General features: G+C 41.4%; 3 protein-coding genes across 8 annotated transcripts in view; all 3 read left to right on the forward strand.

Moving 5' to 3' along the window:
* On the forward strand, positions 1 to 6,887 carry LOC112574967 (neurotrypsin-like). Of its 6 annotated transcripts, none has more exons than XM_025256424.1 (11): positions 1 to 109; positions 1,442 to 1,598; positions 2,075 to 2,155; positions 2,492 to 2,561; positions 2,918 to 3,090; positions 3,389 to 3,548; positions 4,079 to 4,269; positions 4,996 to 5,152; positions 5,476 to 5,639; positions 6,082 to 6,237; positions 6,752 to 6,887. In XM_025256424.1, exons 2-10 carry the CDS (start codon positions 1,532 to 1,534, stop codon positions 6,141 to 6,143), a joined length of 1,125 nt encoding a protein of 374 aa, XP_025112209.1. In that variant the 5' UTR covers positions 1 to 109; positions 1,442 to 1,531; the 3' UTR covers positions 6,144 to 6,237; positions 6,752 to 6,887. The 6 variants fall into 6 exon arrangements, with proteins under 6 accessions (XP_025112209.1, XP_025112206.1, XP_025112207.1 ...); XM_025256421.1 differs by having other exon boundaries at positions 38 to 109; positions 1,434 to 1,598; XM_025256422.1 differs by lacking the exon at positions 1 to 109 and adding an exon at positions 154 to 390.
* On the forward strand, positions 6,206 to 8,882 carry LOC112575755 (scavenger receptor cysteine-rich type 1 protein M130-like). The gene is made up of 5 exons (XM_025257762.1): positions 6,206 to 6,237; positions 6,752 to 6,915; positions 7,275 to 7,434; positions 8,219 to 8,388; positions 8,716 to 8,882. Exons 1-5 carry the CDS (start codon positions 6,206 to 6,208, stop codon positions 8,880 to 8,882), a joined length of 693 nt encoding a protein of 230 aa, XP_025113547.1.
* Positions 8,743 to 17,619, forward strand: part of LOC112574966 (deleted in malignant brain tumors 1 protein-like) — a 21,081-nt gene continuing 12,204 nt past the window's right edge. Inside the window, exons 1-15 of the mRNA XM_025256418.1 lie at positions 8,743 to 8,878; positions 9,232 to 9,424; positions 9,706 to 9,856; positions 10,035 to 10,207; positions 10,767 to 10,920; positions 11,106 to 11,278; positions 12,109 to 12,268; positions 12,520 to 12,692; positions 12,959 to 13,112; positions 13,424 to 13,596; positions 14,373 to 14,532; positions 14,842 to 15,005; positions 15,964 to 16,120; positions 16,466 to 16,641; positions 17,328 to 17,484. Of these exons, the coding sequence (XP_025112203.1) occupies positions 9,286 to 9,424; positions 9,706 to 9,856; positions 10,035 to 10,207; positions 10,767 to 10,920; positions 11,106 to 11,278; positions 12,109 to 12,268; positions 12,520 to 12,692; positions 12,959 to 13,112; positions 13,424 to 13,596; positions 14,373 to 14,532; positions 14,842 to 15,005; positions 15,964 to 16,120; positions 16,466 to 16,641; positions 17,328 to 17,484 (2,264 nt within the window). The 5' untranslated portion in view covers positions 8,743 to 8,878; positions 9,232 to 9,285. The remainder of the gene's footprint in view (positions 8,879 to 9,231; positions 9,425 to 9,705; positions 9,857 to 10,034; positions 10,208 to 10,766; positions 10,921 to 11,105; positions 11,279 to 12,108; positions 12,269 to 12,519; positions 12,693 to 12,958; positions 13,113 to 13,423; positions 13,597 to 14,372; positions 14,533 to 14,841; positions 15,006 to 15,963; positions 16,121 to 16,465; positions 16,642 to 17,327; positions 17,485 to 17,619) is intronic.

The following is a 17,619-nucleotide window of genomic DNA, read 5'->3' on the forward strand; positions in this document are numbered from 1 at the left end:
TGTAGCTCCGTCTCTAACCGAGCACTGTCCCTGGGGGCGGATAATTCAGCTTATCACATCCAGGGGTCAGGATCAGTAATCATCTGCTACAAGCACCGGGAACGATACAGTTTGTATTTTTTTTTTTAATCACTAAGACTCCAGTTAGTACACTTGCTCCACCATCTTCATACCATTCACAAGGTTTGTGAAGGTTAATAACGCAGACACCCCTTATCAAAGGTGTAGATTACCGGAGAAAAAGATTGTCATGTCGATTCTGAAAGTATAGAATTAATATCTGACCAAGTCACTGAAATTGTTTTAGAGGTGTTTATGTTTCCTCTCGTGATTGTATGAATTGTTCTGGACGTATTACATTCCGGAATTGCGGAAAATTGTCTTTCTTGGGTAAGTTACTTTCCATGTCATTTTAATACCCTTTACACATTAGACTGCGCAGGGCAGTCTGACAGTGTGCTGTGTGTATCAAGTGATAAGGTGGGTTGTCGAATGCGATGTGGAAGATTTTGAGAAAACTGCTGTGGTTTGTACTGTGAAGTCGTTATTTTCGGGTCCCAGGTTCATAGCTACGTAACTTCTTGGTCATAGTGTCATTGGTAAGTAAACTGAATAACATAAAATATATAAACATTAGGCAAAACGGGAACACTTCTGTGCAGAATCTCATCCATAGAACAAGTTAAGAGGGAAGAAGTCATAGCTGTATTTCAGTTCGCGATTTTAGCTGCATTGAGGCTACTATGTAACTGTCATATTACAGTTAAATTGGACTGCATTGCATCGCTAACATTACGATATAACTGCACACCGCATCTATTTAAGTTACAAACGATTACAAAAGAAGGAGTTTGAGAGAAATGGGTGTATTGTTGATGAGAAAGAAGACAAATTATACTGTAGATATTTTTGCAAGTAATTTCGTAAGAAGATTTTTTTTAAAAGCGAACTACGTCTACATATTTCTTCCTCTGTTTATACTGGGGCACACTGTAAACTGTCGTCGTCAAGCTGTTCTGTAGGAGTTGTGAATGCATGTGTTTAATAGGAGCAAGTTAATGAGGCACGGATACTGAACTGCAGGTCAAAATCAAGAGAATCTCGAGCTGAGGCCGAGATCCCGTGAGAACGTCAGAAGTCGTCATTAGATATTTGTATTCATTCACCCCTTGAGGGGTATGGAGAAATTGAATAATACACAATAAGCAGTTCACCCATGCAATTTCCTCACATAAAACTTAAATAAATGAGCTGCACACAGAGCTTGAATAAAAGTAAATATATGACAGTATTACATAACAAAGCAAAATGTAGTATTAATGATATTGAGGATGGGAACGATGTTAAAATATTTTTATACTCCATTAACATGACTTAAACCAGTGACATTACATATCAATGCTATCACAAATAATTTTTATAAACTGGATAAGTTTTGCAGACCAGCCAACCGTGACAACAGTGAGTAAGCAGTGACGGAGTTGACAAACATGTGTACGTCACAGTAGAGAACGAACTTGGGGCGGAGACCATGGGGATTTCAGTGACGTTCAGACAGATCTTGCTGATCATCATTCTGCGATGTTTGTGCTGTCGAGGTGAGTAATACATCGTTTCTAGGTTACTGTGTAATGTCCTTTGATAAATCTTCTGTTGATGGAAACAACGTGAGTAGAGGAACACACGCGCGCGTCGTTATAATTATGTTGGTGACAAGCTTGTGTACGTTTGGGTCTCTGAAGGTTGTTGCGTGCTACTTTATAAATGTTTGACACACGAACGCTCTCTCACCCACTCACTTATATAATTTACACACCACAAACAGGCTCACATGCACTTTATACAGTATTTATTATACATCATAGGAGCAAGAATGGTTCATTACATTTTTTTTATATATGTCTTAAATTGTTCACTTATGTTCTTATAAATAACTGTATATTTCACACACACACCAATAGATCTTGTGTTGTATGGTTTGTATCAGCTAACGAATTTTAGAAAACAAATATTTAATTCAAGAATCAACATCACTCCATGGTTTATTTTAGCTCAGTCAATGCTCCGCTTTCAGGTCAAGATGGGACAGTCATGCTGTACGGACAAAATGCACGCTACAAAGGAACCGTGTTGATATCTTACAACAACACATGGGGTGAGTAGTCTGCGAGCACAAGTATGTTGTGCTCATTGGGTGCAATAATCTCTGTGTGTTTGTTTACTTAAGTGTATGTATGACCGCGGGTAACTATGCATGGGTGCGTGAATGTGTGAGTTTGTGTGCACGAGCGCTCCCGTGTGTAACGAGTTATTATGCCTGCCTGTCTGCCTGACTGCTAGCCTTTCGAAAATTTCTTTTCTATCAAGAATATGTGTCAATCGCTCGCTGGTCAAAATATCTTTGCAGACTAGAATCACTTCTAAGGCCTTTCTTTCCTTCCCCGCTCGTTGCACTGTTACAAATTTTCGACCCTGATCTGTTGCGATACAGGTTCGGTGTGTGACGACGGCTGGGGACTGGAGGAGGCCACAGTGGTGTGTCGACAGTTGGGATTCACAGGGTGGGTACGAATGTCGACAGGGGTGAACAGACAACAACACTGACTTTACAGAGCACAAGGTCGACAGATAACTGATGATTGGCTTGCTGCAGTCATGTCGTTTTCAATGGCGGCGACAGGCTCAACAATCAAATATAAAAAAAACAAATGCACAACTGCATGGTCAAGGTCTTTCCTGAGACAGTCATAACTCAACTGAGAAGTCAAATACTTTTCGTTTTTAAAGGTGTTTCGAATAGTGTTCATACAGAATTCTTATATCGAATAAATGGGTGTCTTGTATTTCTTATATTCGTATGTTTTGTGATTTTCTTGTGTTTACCTCATGGGGTAAACAACAATATGTCTGTGTACAGAAGTCGAATCATACCCCGAACAAACTCTTACTACGGTCGCGGGACTGGGGCAGTCCTGCTGGATGACGTGTACTGTATAGGTACGGAGGGCAACCTCACCCAGTGCACACACAGCCCCTGGGGGGTCAGCAACTGTGACCACAATGAGGACGCCGGCGTGGACTGTGATCCAAGTATTCTTCATTTTTCCTCTCTCTCCATCTTTTCTTTCTTCTGTCTTCTATCTTCAATTTATGTTATGATGTCTATGTTTGATAAATCTACAAAAATTTCATCTCAAAGAAGCAATACTGAAGACATAACAACTTTAAAACTACTGACGCTGATGTAAACAAAATGAAACAATGCTATGAAACATTGTATAAGATAATATTATGCGCTAAAAATACTCAACAAAGAATACTATTAATCATCTATTTTTCCTTTTGTTTAATATGTTTGCTTGATCAAGCCACATCTCTGTGTTTACAGGTGTTGATGCCCAAGCCAACCCCGTTAAGCTGGTTGGCGGGTCAAACGAAAGAGAAGGTCAGGTACGAGTCTGGAACAACGGGTTCTGGGGGTCGGTCTGTGATGACGGATGGGACTTCCATGCTGCTCAGGTCCTCTGCAACCAACTGAACTTTACAGGGTAGGATTTTAAAGAAAACATTTTCTATTATCTGTGCTTGGAATTCACAGGAATTAAGAAAAGTCTGTGCTTGTAGTGATGTCTGAAAATGGGTTGTCGAAATAGATAACTTCATAAAGGAGAATGAACGCTATTGCACTAAATAAACTACTTACTGTTTTACTGTACAAATCAGTGGTACGTTATATTTAGAACAATAAATAACTTTTCTTTACTGCGGAGAGGTTGAGTAATGTTTTAAGATATGAACGCATATGAAAATAAATGTCGTTATATTTTGTGATTTTGTCAAATCAGGTCGGTGTAAAGTGACACTTAAAGATATGAATTTAGAAAAGTGTGATAATGAAATGCTGCAAAAAACTGAAAGAAAAAAGGGGAAGTAACAAATAACTTGAAATAAGTTCTTGTTTTCATTGATTATCTTCACCTGTTTTTTTAATATATATATATATTTCCTGAGCTATCCAGTCTAATGTAATCCAATTCTTGTATCTTTTTGTCTTCATCCATATTTCCACCATACCCAGAACCATTGGCGTGCCTACAACTGGCGGATATTTTTCTAATGGCACGACTGACCCGAATGTGCTCATCATTTTGGACGATGTACGCTGCAAAGGCAACGAGTCGTCCATCGACGTTTGCCTCCACAGACCATTCATGCAGAACAACTGCGGTCCACAGCAAAACGCAGGGGTCATCTGCGTGACCCCACCGCGTAAGCTAATTACCCGCTTTACTCAAAGAAGCTAAGCATTCTTTTCTTCCCTTCCAGTGAGTAAGTGAACTTAGTACATTTCCTGCAGCCCTGCAGAATTGCTTTCAAGACTTATCTGAGTTCGTCCAGAATACTTTCGCTAACAACAACAAACTGCCAATAAGTACCTGACACTCGAGCACAGGAGAACACATGGCACATTTTAAATCACCGGACATGCGCAGTCTCACCTAAGTTCATGCTTCGCAAAAATGAAACGTATTATCACGGACATGTATTACTGGACTGCTTCCAGGCAATTTTTTTTTTCACAATTAACTACTAGAACGAGGCTAGTGAATATGGTTGCGGGAACTATAATGACTATGTCAACAAAGTCGGCGAGATTATCAACAATGTTTCAATAATTAAGAGGTGGTTCATGCTGTTGCGTGGTAGGATGCCACTAGGCAAGAGACAAATGTTTCGGTTTAAGTTTCTTTGGTTCAGAACTTTTTCTCAGCTCGAAAGAACTACCGTTGTACATGCCATTGATAACATTGTTACCAAATTATGAAACAGAGAGAAAGACCTTTTCTAGAATCTCACTGGTCATAGCTATAATGCAAATACAATAAAGGTAAATTGTCTTATATGAATTCTGACCTATTAAATGAAATAGTTACGATGGTTGTAGCCAGAAAGCATCCATTAAGACACTGATTTTTTAAATTCATCCCTCGCAAGAGGGGGAAGTGAATTTGCAGGTGCGTCTGGCTGGCGGGATAAACAAGTACCAGGGTCGGGTGGAGATCCAGGTGTTCGGACATTGGGGGACCATCTGCTCTCACAGGTTTGGACCGGAGGACGCACAAGTGGTTTGCAGAATGCTGGGATATGGAGGGTGAGTTGAGGATTTTTAAAATTTCAATTTGAAGAACATTTATCGACAATTTTTTAATACCACTACTCTTCCCCCGCCCTATATTAACGAAACAGTGTCTTATTTGCCCATGAGTACCCGCCAAATCCACTCCTCACAATTCTGCAAGAGAGGGAAGTTTTGAAGGTTATTCATTCTGCAGCTACCAAAGTAAGGATGATAATAAATTTTACTTAGGATCTTACTGACTGTGTTATAGAAGATCATTGACTTCTGCAAGGTCTTTCGCTAAACACAAAGAAAAAACACATGGAAACAGGTCTAATTCATGTTCATGTGTCTAGAGGTGCCAACATTATGTACAATCTATACCAAGGGGGAGGAGGTCCTATCTGGCTAGACGACCTCGGCTGTACAGGATCAGAGGTCAGCTTGTTGAACTGCTCGCGAAAACCTTGGGGGGTGAGCGACTGTACTCACGCCAACGATGCGTCGGTATCCTGTACAGGTACAATACAGGCATCACTGTTGTTTAACTAATCTTATCTTTTTCCAAGTCTATTTTTTTTCAAGTCTTCCTCTGTACAATCCTATCTAGAAATTCTTCCATTCATAAATGTGTCAACCAGTCTGTCTAGCCATTCATTTCATTTTGAATTAATTTCGTATTCAGTTTCACGTATCTTCGATTGCCTTGAATGCTTAATTTCATATTTTTCATGTCATTTTCTGTTTATCTCATTTTCGGTTTTATTTCATGTTCACATTCATTTCTGGAGGCCTGGGAACACTTTTGTGAAGTGATGCTCAAGTTCACTTATGTTTATTTTATATTACTTTCATGCATGTTCATTTCATTTTTTAATTTCACTTTTACTTTAGGTTAATTTTATATGCAATTTCCCAGCAATATAAACAAGAATTATACAGTGTGTGTGTGTGTGAAACAGCTATTGGCGGCGGGGACCACATCATCAGTATGATCGAAGGAGGAGGCAGCAAAGGAGGCTAATTGTGTCCGTGAATGGTCAGCAAGGAGTTATCTGTGACCACAACGCTACCAACGCCATAGCCATGGTGGTGTGCAACGAACTGGGTCTGAACACGTCAGTGAACATTTTTGTAGCTTGTTGCTTTTAGTCTTGTTTACTTGCCCAGTCCTGTTCAAGAGACAAAGATTAACCCTTCAGTGTATTTTTCACACTGTCAATGCTTTCAACTGTTTGTACTCAGAATATTTATATAAAGCTTCATTTTGAATGAGATTATAATTGCTCACGGGAAAGGGCAATTTTCCATGTTTTTCAAACTTACATACATAATTCATTCAGTTCAGTAAGAATAATGCAACACATTAAAAAACAAAGACGCAGACGAGAACTTATTTCACGAGTAACCACGATCTTGGTCGTAAAAAAGCAGATAACATATATTTAACAAGTGACTCTCCTGTCCAAAAGACAATCAAGATGACAGGTCATTTTCTAGTCGCCAAAATGTATTTAACTCGTGTTACTCCTTGCCAAGGGTAACGCAGGAGTGATAGTAAGTATAGAAAATCGCCAAAAGTGTGTTTTACAAGATCGAAGGCAAACAAAGCATGACAGGATTTTGTTGCAGATCGAACGCTATCATCACAACAGGTCAAAGTGCAATCGAGTCTCCCACTGTACTGGACAACGTGGTGTGTGTGGGTACCGAATCCACCCTGTCCGGCTGCCGCTACAGCAAAACCAACTTCATCTGTCCTGCGAATCAACAAGTGTGGGTGGACTGTCAAGCCGGTACGTAAGCGCTGGTCAAGTCTTCTGGGAAGGACTCGAAGGATTTAGAAATGTGGGAAGTATGAATTCACACTGGTGAACATTGTGAAATATGCGGGTGGTGGGGATCTTGCACCGCCGTCTCTGCCATCTCTCTGTCTCTCTCTCTCTCTCTTTCGCTTGTCTCTTTCCTTGTGGATCACACACACACACACACGTAAGAGCTCTTATACTAAATATTCTAATAATTCTAATTGACTAAGGTCAAGCGAGGCCATGCATGATAGTTGACATATATTAGCACTGGCCTAACAGCAGGGTTTACAATATTTTACAGCATTTACAACCTTTAAACAGTTTTCTAAACTGTTGATGTGCAGGCTACAGTGGACTTACGATTAGCCTTAAAACACGGACTGCTCAGCCACCCTGGCAGGGCACAGTCCTAGTACAATACAACAACACTTGGGGCACCATCTGTGACGACCACTTCGACGTGAACGACGCTCGGGTCGTCTGCAATCAGCTGGGCTTTAACAGGTTATGATGGCTTTAACTTAGCCTTACTTTCAACAAATCCTTTGATGTGTTTGGCTTGTGACTGTGATCATGTTTTCCAAAGTATTGTGTGCACCTTGAGTATAACAAATCATCCGACTGACTGATCTTATCGTACTTTCAACAAACCAAGTTTGATCATTTTCAAGCTGTGGCTGAATGTTGCTTATCTCTGAACTTTGACTGTTTTAAATCAGCTAGACTTTACATGACTAGAGGAGGGCAGAGTTTTTTTTCATAACGATTAGGTAAACTCAGTGCAAGATACTCTTGAATACCTTTCATTTTGTTCTTGAGATACACACCTCCAAGCACAACAAGACACAGAAAGTTGTCAAAAAAGTGCGACTTACACAGACGCGCCTTATTGCAAATGGACCCAAAATTTCTTATTTGGCTTTTACAACGCAAACGTACCCTTCTGTGTCCATGGTTAAACTTTTAGGCTTGTACATCTAGAACGAAGGAACAGTATTCACCCAGGTGTACGAAAATGTCATCTTGTCCTAGAAAAGAATTTACACCCCTTTAGCCCTTTAACACGCTGCCGTTACTAGATTTTGTATCTTAACGAAATGTAAAACGTTTTTCAACTTTGTCCACTATCTTTATGTTGCATTATCACCGGAAGACGCCGTACTGCAACACAATAATAATTTATCACACATACCGTACCGTATAAAACATTGTAGTGGCCGTCCTCCTAGTCTAGTCCAGTCCACTTCACCCATAATGGATGCATTCTAATGCACAAAGTGTTTTACAGTTCGACCCCCTTGGCGGTAGGGAGTGCTGTGTTCGGGGCTGGTGATGGTCCTGTCTGGATCACTGACTTGGCCTGTACAGGGACTGAAGCCAACATTGCTAACTGTCGGCACTCTGCTTACGGAGTCACCAAGTGCCGGCACTACGAGGACGCAGGAGTAGTTTGTACTCGTAAGTTTCATGTTACACCTTTTAACATGGGTCTCGTATGAACTCTAAGAGTAAAAGGAATTTTAACGAAGTTAAAAAGAAAAAAAATCTTTCCTTACTTACTAGTGTAAACTTTATTCTGACCTAATAAATTTGTGCATTAACTGCAAGTGTAGGTTTAGTTTAATAACCAGAAAGGTAAATTTTGTGTTAATTGCATGGTTCACAATGTCTGCAAAAGTTCATTTTGTATTACTAACGTTTCCTTCTTCTAAGCGATAGTAAAGTAATACAACTTCACACGTGATCCACACCAAAGACTTGTGTAACGAGCTGGTGTTTCTACAGCGGGGAACATTAACGACATCACGAGTATACGTCTGGTGGGCCCTACTCCTTACGAAGGTCGGGTGGAAGTGTACTACAATGGCACTGGCTGGGGTACCGTGTGCGACGACCACTTCAACGACAAGGCTGCCGCTGTGGTGTGCCGCATGATGGGCTTCAACACGTAAGTCACACCATCGAGAGTTGACGACACAACACGAATAGTAACAACTGCAGTAGGTCAAAACTTTAAGACAACAACAAATAATATAAATCTAATAACAATAATAATAAAATTTTAAGAACTAATTTGGATACTTCAGCGTTTTAGAAATAAAATAGGATCCCTAAATGGATGGACAGCTACGGTGACTGCGTACATCTTGTCTCTAGAAAATCCCTTTGCTCACCCAACAGCTGTTAAGAGCGTCGAAAAGAGAGGGTAAGACTGTATTAATGGGGATGAAGAGAAGGACAATGATAGATGACGAGAGCAGTAACAAAAGCAAGAGAAACAGCCACATTTTCTGATGACAGGACCGTTGCTACGGTGAGGGGCACCCACTACTACGGCAGTGGCAGCAGTTTGCGATGTCGATCCTGCTGGACGAGGTCGACTGTCAAGGCGACGAGACCAACATCTTCCAGTGCGGCTTTGCGCCCATCGGCACCACCGACTGCGGCCACTCCGAGGACGTGGGCGTACTGTGTCAGGGCCCCACCACTTCCGGTAGGCTCACTGTCAAGGCAGTGGGATCTTCTGACTTATCTATTCTTTGCATAAGGACCTACGCTGGTGCAAGGTTTTTTTTAATTATAACTAATGGGTAACAGTTTTGCGTAAAGTATCACTGTAGGGATGCTAATTTTTTCTAATGATTAAGTGACAAGATCTGTGTGACTACGTGTCTATGCTGTGGGACTACTTATCTATACTGTGTGATAACATACATACGTCTAAGACTCCAGCTAAACAATGAGCACAGTATAACATGGCGGTCTCCTGTCCAGCAACTTCACTCAAGGCGCGACTGGTGAACGGCTCCAGCACATCGGAGGGTCGGTTGGAGGTCTTCTACAACGGCTCCTGGAGCACCGTCTGCACCCACGGCTTCGGGCAGAAGGAAGCTCAGGTGGCCTGCAGGATGCTGGGTTTCAACAGGTGAGTGCCCTTTATGGTACACTTCCCATGGTTCATTTTTTAAGATGTAGTCTCATATTATCTAGTTAAAAATTTTCTTCTATACTTTCTCTGTCCATTTATACCTTAAAATCTTCTTTTCTCCTTTCAACCATGGAGTGAAATTATCGTTTGAAAACCTAATGAATGCGTTTTCCAGTCCCGGTGTTACGGTAATGCCGCCCTCATTTTACGGCCCTGGTCAAGGCAGCATCTTGCTGGATGATGTGCGCTGTTCCGGAAGTGAGACCAACTTACAGCAGTGTGGAAACAAAGGCTACTACAATCACGACTGCACTCACAGAGATGATGTTGGCATCATCTGTAATCCAAGTTAGTATGACCAAGGATAAAGGAACTGCATTTAAAGGACTAGTAGAGTGCAAAACGTTATTCGAAAGTGTGTAATGTTTAGTGCAAGATATTCTTTCATCAAATCTGGATAAATAACCCGCTTCCATTCTCAAGATACAAGCCTACAAACATCACAGACAGATGCACAGCTAGAGGTCAAAATCGTGACATCACGATATGACTAACTGACCTCTGTTGTAAGCCCTCCCATTGGCTGAGGGTCTTCACAACATAAACGTATCCATGAAACTTTCTGAGAGCTCTGTGTTGTTGTCCTCTTTCTGTGAGCATGACGATGTTCAGAGGCGAGTATCTAAAAGCGTTACTACCTTCATATCTCTATCTTTCAACTCTTTCTGTTATTAGTGTGTGTCCTCCAGTCCTCACATGTCACGTGTTTACGATCACAAAGAATGTCAATCGATAAGCTATTGGATCTCTTTGACTTACTCAAAAGAAAATAGTTTAAAGCAAAAACATTTTTAAAGCCACCCAAGCTATTTGCTGAAAGTTTTGATGGCGGATTTTTCTATCTCAGTACCTGTAGCTTTTCGCCTGTCGGGTGTTCATCGTACCCGATTTGACAGAGGTCGGCTGGAAATCCGGGTGAATGGTAATTGGGGCACCGTGTGTGATGACTACTTCAACAACAATGCAGCCAAAGTCGTCTGCCGGCAGCTGAGATACCCATCGTGAGAGACATCTTTTGTTACCCAAAACAAATCTGGCTTTGATGATGGTGGTGGTAGACGTTTGATGGTTATGGTGATGGAGTTTGTAAGGGAAGAGAGGAAAAAAGGCAACTACACAATTAGAGTTCCTTTTGAGAGTTATTCTTGTTTTCCCGTCATTCCTTTTGAAACAAAGTTCGTTGCAGATATGCGGCGATGGCCGTGTATGGAGCGCCATTCGGACAGGGACAGGGTCCTATCCTGCTGGACAACGTGCGGTGCTTGGGAAACGAGAGCAGTCTCATGAACTGCCTCCACGATCCCATAGGCGTCAGCAACTGCGATCATTCGGAGGATGTCGGCATCATTTGTAGTGATGGTGAGGCGACATCTTTATTGATAACTGACAACATCTGTAGTATACTCTGTGAGGTGATGTGAGGTGAGGACATCTGTAATAACATCTGTAAAGTGTTATCTGAAGGCTTGAGGTTCATAGTTGCCATGATATAGCCTTCGTTGCTGGCTGGGTGTACAACTCCAATTCCCTCCTTCTCTTGTAGGTGCACAGGCATTTGAAATGCAACATCGTCATTTAGATCGTCTGTACAAAATAACTAACAGGCGGACGTGAGTAACTGACAGACAGATTCGACAAACTGGACAGACATCCAGACAGATTGGATAGACATACTGGACAGTCAGAGATTTGAACAGATTGGGCACACCTTATGACACAGGAGACTGGCAAACGGAATGGACTGGTTAATTATACATTGTTCAACACAAACACAAACGAACCAGTAGGCAACCTTCCTTTACAACTTGTCTTAAAATGAGATATTCAAAATATCATCTCCTGGCGAAAATCTTAGTCTGATATCATGAACCTCTGCAACAAGATTTCTTTGCCGCTGACAAAATCTTGAAATGAAATCAGTCTTTGCCGATTTAAACCTTTGCACGCGGTAACAATTGAATACCAGACCTTACTTTCTTTGACCTTTTTTCTACTGGATCTGTATGTTCATCTCATCTCATCAACTGCGCCATCTTTATCTTGGGTATCTACTTAATATATTTGTGCCTGCCAAAACCGTCCTCACCTTAGAGAGTTTCGCAATGTTTCATGCATTCTTCAGTGGTATGTTGGTGCCTATTTTGTTTACAACAACCTTCTGATATTCTTGTTTTGTCTCTATGGTTTAGTTACCCCAGCAAGCGGCAACATGACAGCCCGCCTGGTCGGGGGCAATGCAACGGAGGGGCGACTGGAGGTCAACTTTAACAACCAGTGGGGCACCGTGTGCGACGACTACTTTAGTGACGTTGACGCCCAAGTTGTGTGCGCCATGTTGGGAATCACTGGGTAAGTAAGCTCTGCTGCACTAAACATTTTGCTATTTCAGTTATTGTAATTTGGTCCTTAATGATTATAGCTCGTGCATGTTTATTATAACTGCTTTAAAGACAAAACAGGTATGCACTATTGACAGAAGAATAAATGAAAAAGAACAAAATCGTGAAACATTTTTCCAAGTTTTGGTGGATAGAAAGACAAAGAGATAGTGACCCTTGTCTGACCATGTCTCCGCTTTTTCGTATCCTCTGTACCCACAGCGGGCTGCCACGGATGCTGCCTATTGGCACGTACCCGCCGGGCACGGGTATCATCTGGATGGACGACGTTGACTGCGTCGGCAACGAAACCAACCTGGACGCCTGCAAACATCGGCAGCTCGGCACCAACAACTGCGACCACAGCGAGGATGTCGCCGTTGCTTGCGGACCGAGTATACCCCTCTCAGAATTCTCATTAATGAAATTAATCTTAAGAGCAGGCAAAATAGCAGACAGACAAATGAAATGAACAAGAAAATTAAAAAGAGAAATAAAAACTTCATTGCGCTGATTTGTGTGTTTTAATAATTAAATACGAACAAGCAGCCAAGACCTTAAACATATAACGTGTTAAGCCTGTAATGTGTTAATGGAAAATAAATGTTTTATTTTTAAAAAAGTTTTTCAAAAACTTCCCCTCCCTTCACTAACATTGCAGTGATTCCAACCATCACCCAGATTCGCTTGGTTGGAGGAGATGACCACCAAGGTCGTGTTGAAATTCAGCACAACGGTTTCTGGGGGACGTTGTGTGACGACAGCTGGGGTATCAAAGAGGCTCGGGTAACCTGCAACCAGCTGGGGTTGACAAAGTAAGGGTCTCGACTACTTATCTTGTGCACCTTGAGTCTTTATTAGCTTGTTTTCTTGTCAAGAGAGTTGAGAAAACGCTTACTGGACTCCCTGGAATTATGAAGCAGCAAAGAATACTCGATTTACATTTATTATTTTGTAGTTGGTGTTTTATTGACAGAGCCATTGCTTGTGCATCACTGAAAGGTTGATAAGCTCATGTGTGTTTACTGCCTTAGTTGCCGAACTGTCGTAAGCTTCTTGTGTTCATTGAAGTTCCAAGATGACAGCCAATGACAGTTCTGTTGTTTTTAACTTTGTCACACAACAGTGTCGTTCCTGTGCCAATGGCAAACGCTTACTACGGCCAAGGAAGTGGTCAGATCTGGCTGGACGAGGTGGATTGCCTTGGCAACGAGACAAACCTGGACAAATGCAGGCACAAGCCCTTCGGCTACAACGACTGCGACCACTCCGAAGACGCTGGTCTGCTGTGCATGACACGTGAGTTCAAAGGCCGTTTGTCCGGGAAAATTTGAGTAGATTACAGAGAAGAAAACTTACATAATTACATCTTTCAGCTGTTAGATTACATCAACAACAAAGAAAAACTAGAAAAGAAAACGAGAATTGTATATATATATATTTGCTAAATGCAAGAAATTAGCAAATCGGAAATGAACATTAGCTTAAAAGCATAATTCAGGCAACTAAAACAATAAATTATCATTGAAGGGCCCCATTTAGCCCTGTTTAGAAAATTAAACTATAAAATTTTTATTGTTCATTGTAATGGAAGAAAAAGAGCAAGCTGCTCAAGGAAACTATTTTCGAAGTAAATATGCTAAATAATGAAATATGACCGACCTTTGTGTTCTTGCCTTGCCTTACATGTTTTAATATCTCCATTTTAGTAATGAGTTTTAACAAGACAAAAGAAGTTTTCAGCGGAAGACAAAAGAGAGAAGGGAATGACCAGGGATAAAAATATTAATGTTAATTATTTCTAACGACTTAAGATTGTGTTTAATTTGAAAAAGAGTTAAGCGAGCAAATGAATACACAATTTAACAAAATGACGATAAAAAAAAAAAATAAAGGTTTGGTGGGGATGGATATAAAGGTGAATTATTATTCACCACTAAAAACAGAGTTTGATTTTCCTAAGAAAGGGAATGAACAAATAACTAAATAATTTCACATAAATAATAAAGAACGAACAAGCGAAGACAAGCAAAAAATGAACAAAAACAACTAAAATTGTTTATTTTGCATTTCAGCGCCGACTAGCCCTGCCCCCTTTGTCGTTCGCCTTAGCGGCGGAGCGTCGATGTACGAGGGTCGGGTGGAGGTGCGGTACAATAACTACTGGGGTACTGTCTGTGACGACAACTTTGAGCCCGTTGATGCTCAGATCGTGTGTCGCACCCTGGGTTACAGGTCAGTGAGTTTGCTAGTGACCAGGACTTGTTTTACATCTGACTCTCCACTTACATCACGTAAAAATTTATCTGCTCGCGAAAAAGAAATTATTTCTTTGGTGGTGACGGGCAGAAGGCTTAAATAGGGAGTGTACACAATCTTCTGATGGGTTTAGATGGATAGGGCGACCATTTTTCACAGGAACTGCTCATTGTTTGTAATTTGTTTCTGAATTTTCTCTCTCTTTCAGTAGAAGGCTTACGTCTGACATTCCAACTGCGCATAAAAACACAGGGTGTTGAAAAACTTCTTTCTTTCTTTTATTAGTGGAGGAAGAATACTGACCCATGTAGGTGCAGGCCGGGGTCCTATCTGGATGGATGACCTCGGCTGCACAGGAAGCGAGGCAACTCTTGACCAGTGTCCTTTTAACGGCTGGGGCGAACATGACTGCGACCACAAGGAAGACGTGGGGGTGTCATGTGAGAATCGTAAGTGTTGAGTGGCGTCTAGACTGACCAATCGTAAATGTTAAACCGTGTCTAGACTGACCAACCGTAAGTGTTGAGCCGTCTCCTGAAAAAGCAATCTTTGCAGTCTGTTTGAGGCAGTCAAAACGTTTCTTCTTAATTAAAAATAATAATTTAAGAATTCAAAACATCCCTGCATGCCAGTTGAAATTTCTCTTGATCGATTAGGGTCCTGAACTCTGTTTACCACCACCACCACATTTAGTTTTTGTTGTTCATAAATTAGTTTACAGGTCGGCAGGAAAACAACCATCCTGCTACATTTTCGTTTTAATCTTCGCGAACTACTACGAGGGGGGGTGGGAAGGGCGGCGAGGTTGGGAGGGAAAATTCTTTCTGATTACGAATGAAACTGAAATCTTTAATGACCCTTCTGAACCTGGCTGAGACTGCAAAGGATTGCTTATTTAAGAGGTGGTCTACGAAACTAACTCCAAATGGATTTCATGTAAAACAACATAAACTGTGAGCTCATATTGTACAATCATGTACGAAACAATGATCATAACTAATAAATATGATAACTTTTTTAAAACTTTAAAAAGTAAATAATATCAAATATATTTTTCTAACATCTTTGCTTTTGTAAGGCGACGTGTAATATTTAAAGCCTGTATAACCCTGGTAAAACTTCAGCTCAAAATGGCAGTGCTTAGTGTTCCTAAATGCTAGAAAGCCACAAACGGATAAGAGCGAAACTCTTTATTCCCTCGACTTATCTAAGACAAGGTGGACCTAATATCAGATCATTTAACATGCCAGATGGACACTAAAACATTCATTCCATCCACTTACACAACATTTCTAAACTCATCAGGACAGTGGTCAGTCCTTCTATAATACATGTTAAGTCACTTTGGGTTAACTTCTCGGTTGTTAATGGATATTTAAAAAAATCTCTCCCTATCTTTCTGCTCAGCGGGTGAGATGGACCTGCCCGTGCGACTTGCAAACGGAGGAGGTCCGGACTCTGGGAGGGTGGAAGTAGAGTACAACGGTCGATGGGGGACAGTGTGTGACACCAACTTCGACAACAACGTCGCTGCCGTCATCTGTCGTCAGCTCGGCTACAGCACGTGAGTGCAACGAAGGTTCTGTATGTCTCAGGGACATTTTCCGGGCCTGGTGCCTCAACACTTGCTTGAATGGAACAAACACTATAAATGGATGAATGGATGAACCGATAAATATTTTGATAAAGCTACTATACTGTCTTATAAATCACGCTGCTAAAACTCAGGTAAAGAACTTTATGCTAAGGTACTCTAGATATTTAAAGACATACTGCTTCTCAGATTAGCACAGTTTTCTATCGTAATAAAGGCAGACTTTAGCAGCTATTAAAAAAATCAAAGACAACCCTACCGTTAGTCACTTCCTTAAATGTGAGGTTTTATTTTTCTATTTACTCTCACCGGAAGTGCCACTGCGCAAGCGTTCGGCGGTTCCCATTTCGGGGCGGCGCCCGACGAGTACATTGCGTGGGTGAGCGGCATCCAGTGTGTGGGCGCCGAGCCTTGGATTGGTCAGTGCAACATCTCCATGAACACTGGCGCCTGCGACAACACCCACACTGCCGGCGTGGCCTGTAATGGAGGTGAGAAGCAGATTTTTTTATTTTTTTTGTTGTTGCTTTATTTGCTTACACTTTTATGAGCTGATTTTTGTTGTTTCCTCCTCGTCATCGTCGGCCTCGCCCTCCTTCTCATCATTTTCAGCATCATGATGTGTGCTTGTGAAATAGCGAATCTTACTACTATGTTCAGAAAGAAAGTATGCCAGCTTACACACTAGAATTCTTGACTGCACTTGACTTCTTGTCGGTGTTTGTTAATGATAAAAGACGGGCCTGTTGCGTTAATGACATTACTAATATGACAAATATGGAGGAAGGTTTGTCCAGGTTTGGCAAAGATTTCACACAACAGTTTTACAAAATCTCTGCCAGGCTTGTTCGAACGTTCGTTCATGTACGTCTAGCTAAGAACGACTTCTTGTCGCAAGCAGACGGCCATGTTGTATCACAGAAGTAAGTCACGTGCTATGGACGGTCGATGACCTCCTCCCCACCCTAGTAAATTCTATCAAAGCCTTTCGTACGTTTATTGTGAATGAAAATGTCTAAAGTTCGATCAAGTTTGGCAAAAACTTTGTGTGAGGGCAGAAGAGTGACCGAGGAACTCAAAGGATGAAGATGACTAAAGATGGTTTCTCGCTGAACATTATCAGATGCTGTATTTCCTTTCCACTCAAAACACTTCTGTCTTGTCCTGTCATCAACAGGCCCACTGCCAGCGATCAACGTGCGTCTGGTCGGTGGTGGCAACAGTCAGGAGGGCAGAGTAGAGATCAGCTTTAACGGGACCTGGGGCACCGTGTGTGACGATTACTGGGACCACGACGACGCAGTGGTCATTTGCCGGATGCTGGGCCTGCCAACGTCAGTCGCTCTCAGAGCGTTGTCAGATTGTGCAATCTGTATCAGTGAAATATCAATGGCATAACTACATTTTATGAAGTCAGAAAAATTCAATTTCTCTCAAGGGCAGATTTATGTGTAAAAGAAAATTTTGAA

This window comes from Pomacea canaliculata, linkage group LG11 (assembly GCF_003073045.1).
Source record: "Pomacea canaliculata isolate SZHN2017 linkage group LG11, ASM307304v1, whole genome shotgun sequence".
In the NCBI taxonomy this organism is placed as follows: Eukaryota; Metazoa; Mollusca; class Gastropoda; order Architaenioglossa; family Ampullariidae; genus Pomacea; species Pomacea canaliculata.

Coding starts and splice junctions, on each gene's coding strand:
- LOC112574967 (XM_025256424.1), top strand. CDS start 1,532: ATGGGGATTTCAGTGACGTTCAGACAGATCTTGCTGATCATCATTCTG. Junction 1,599..2,074: donor GCGATGTTTGTGCTGTCGAG/GTGAGTAATACA, acceptor CTCCGCTTTCAG/GTCAAGATGGGACAGTCATG. Junction 2,562..2,917: donor CGACAGTTGGGATTCACAGG/GTGGGTACGAAT, acceptor GTCTGTGTACAG/AAGTCGAATCATACCCCGAA.
- LOC112575755 (XM_025257762.1), top strand. CDS start 6,206: ATGGTGGTGTGCAACGAACTGGGTCTGAACAC. Junction 7,435..8,218: donor AATCAGCTGGGCTTTAACAG/GTTATGATGGCT, acceptor AGTGTTTTACAG/TTCGACCCCCTTGGCGGTAG. Junction 8,389..8,715: donor CGCAGGAGTAGTTTGTACTC/GTAAGTTTCATG, acceptor GTGTTTCTACAG/CGGGGAACATTAACGACATC.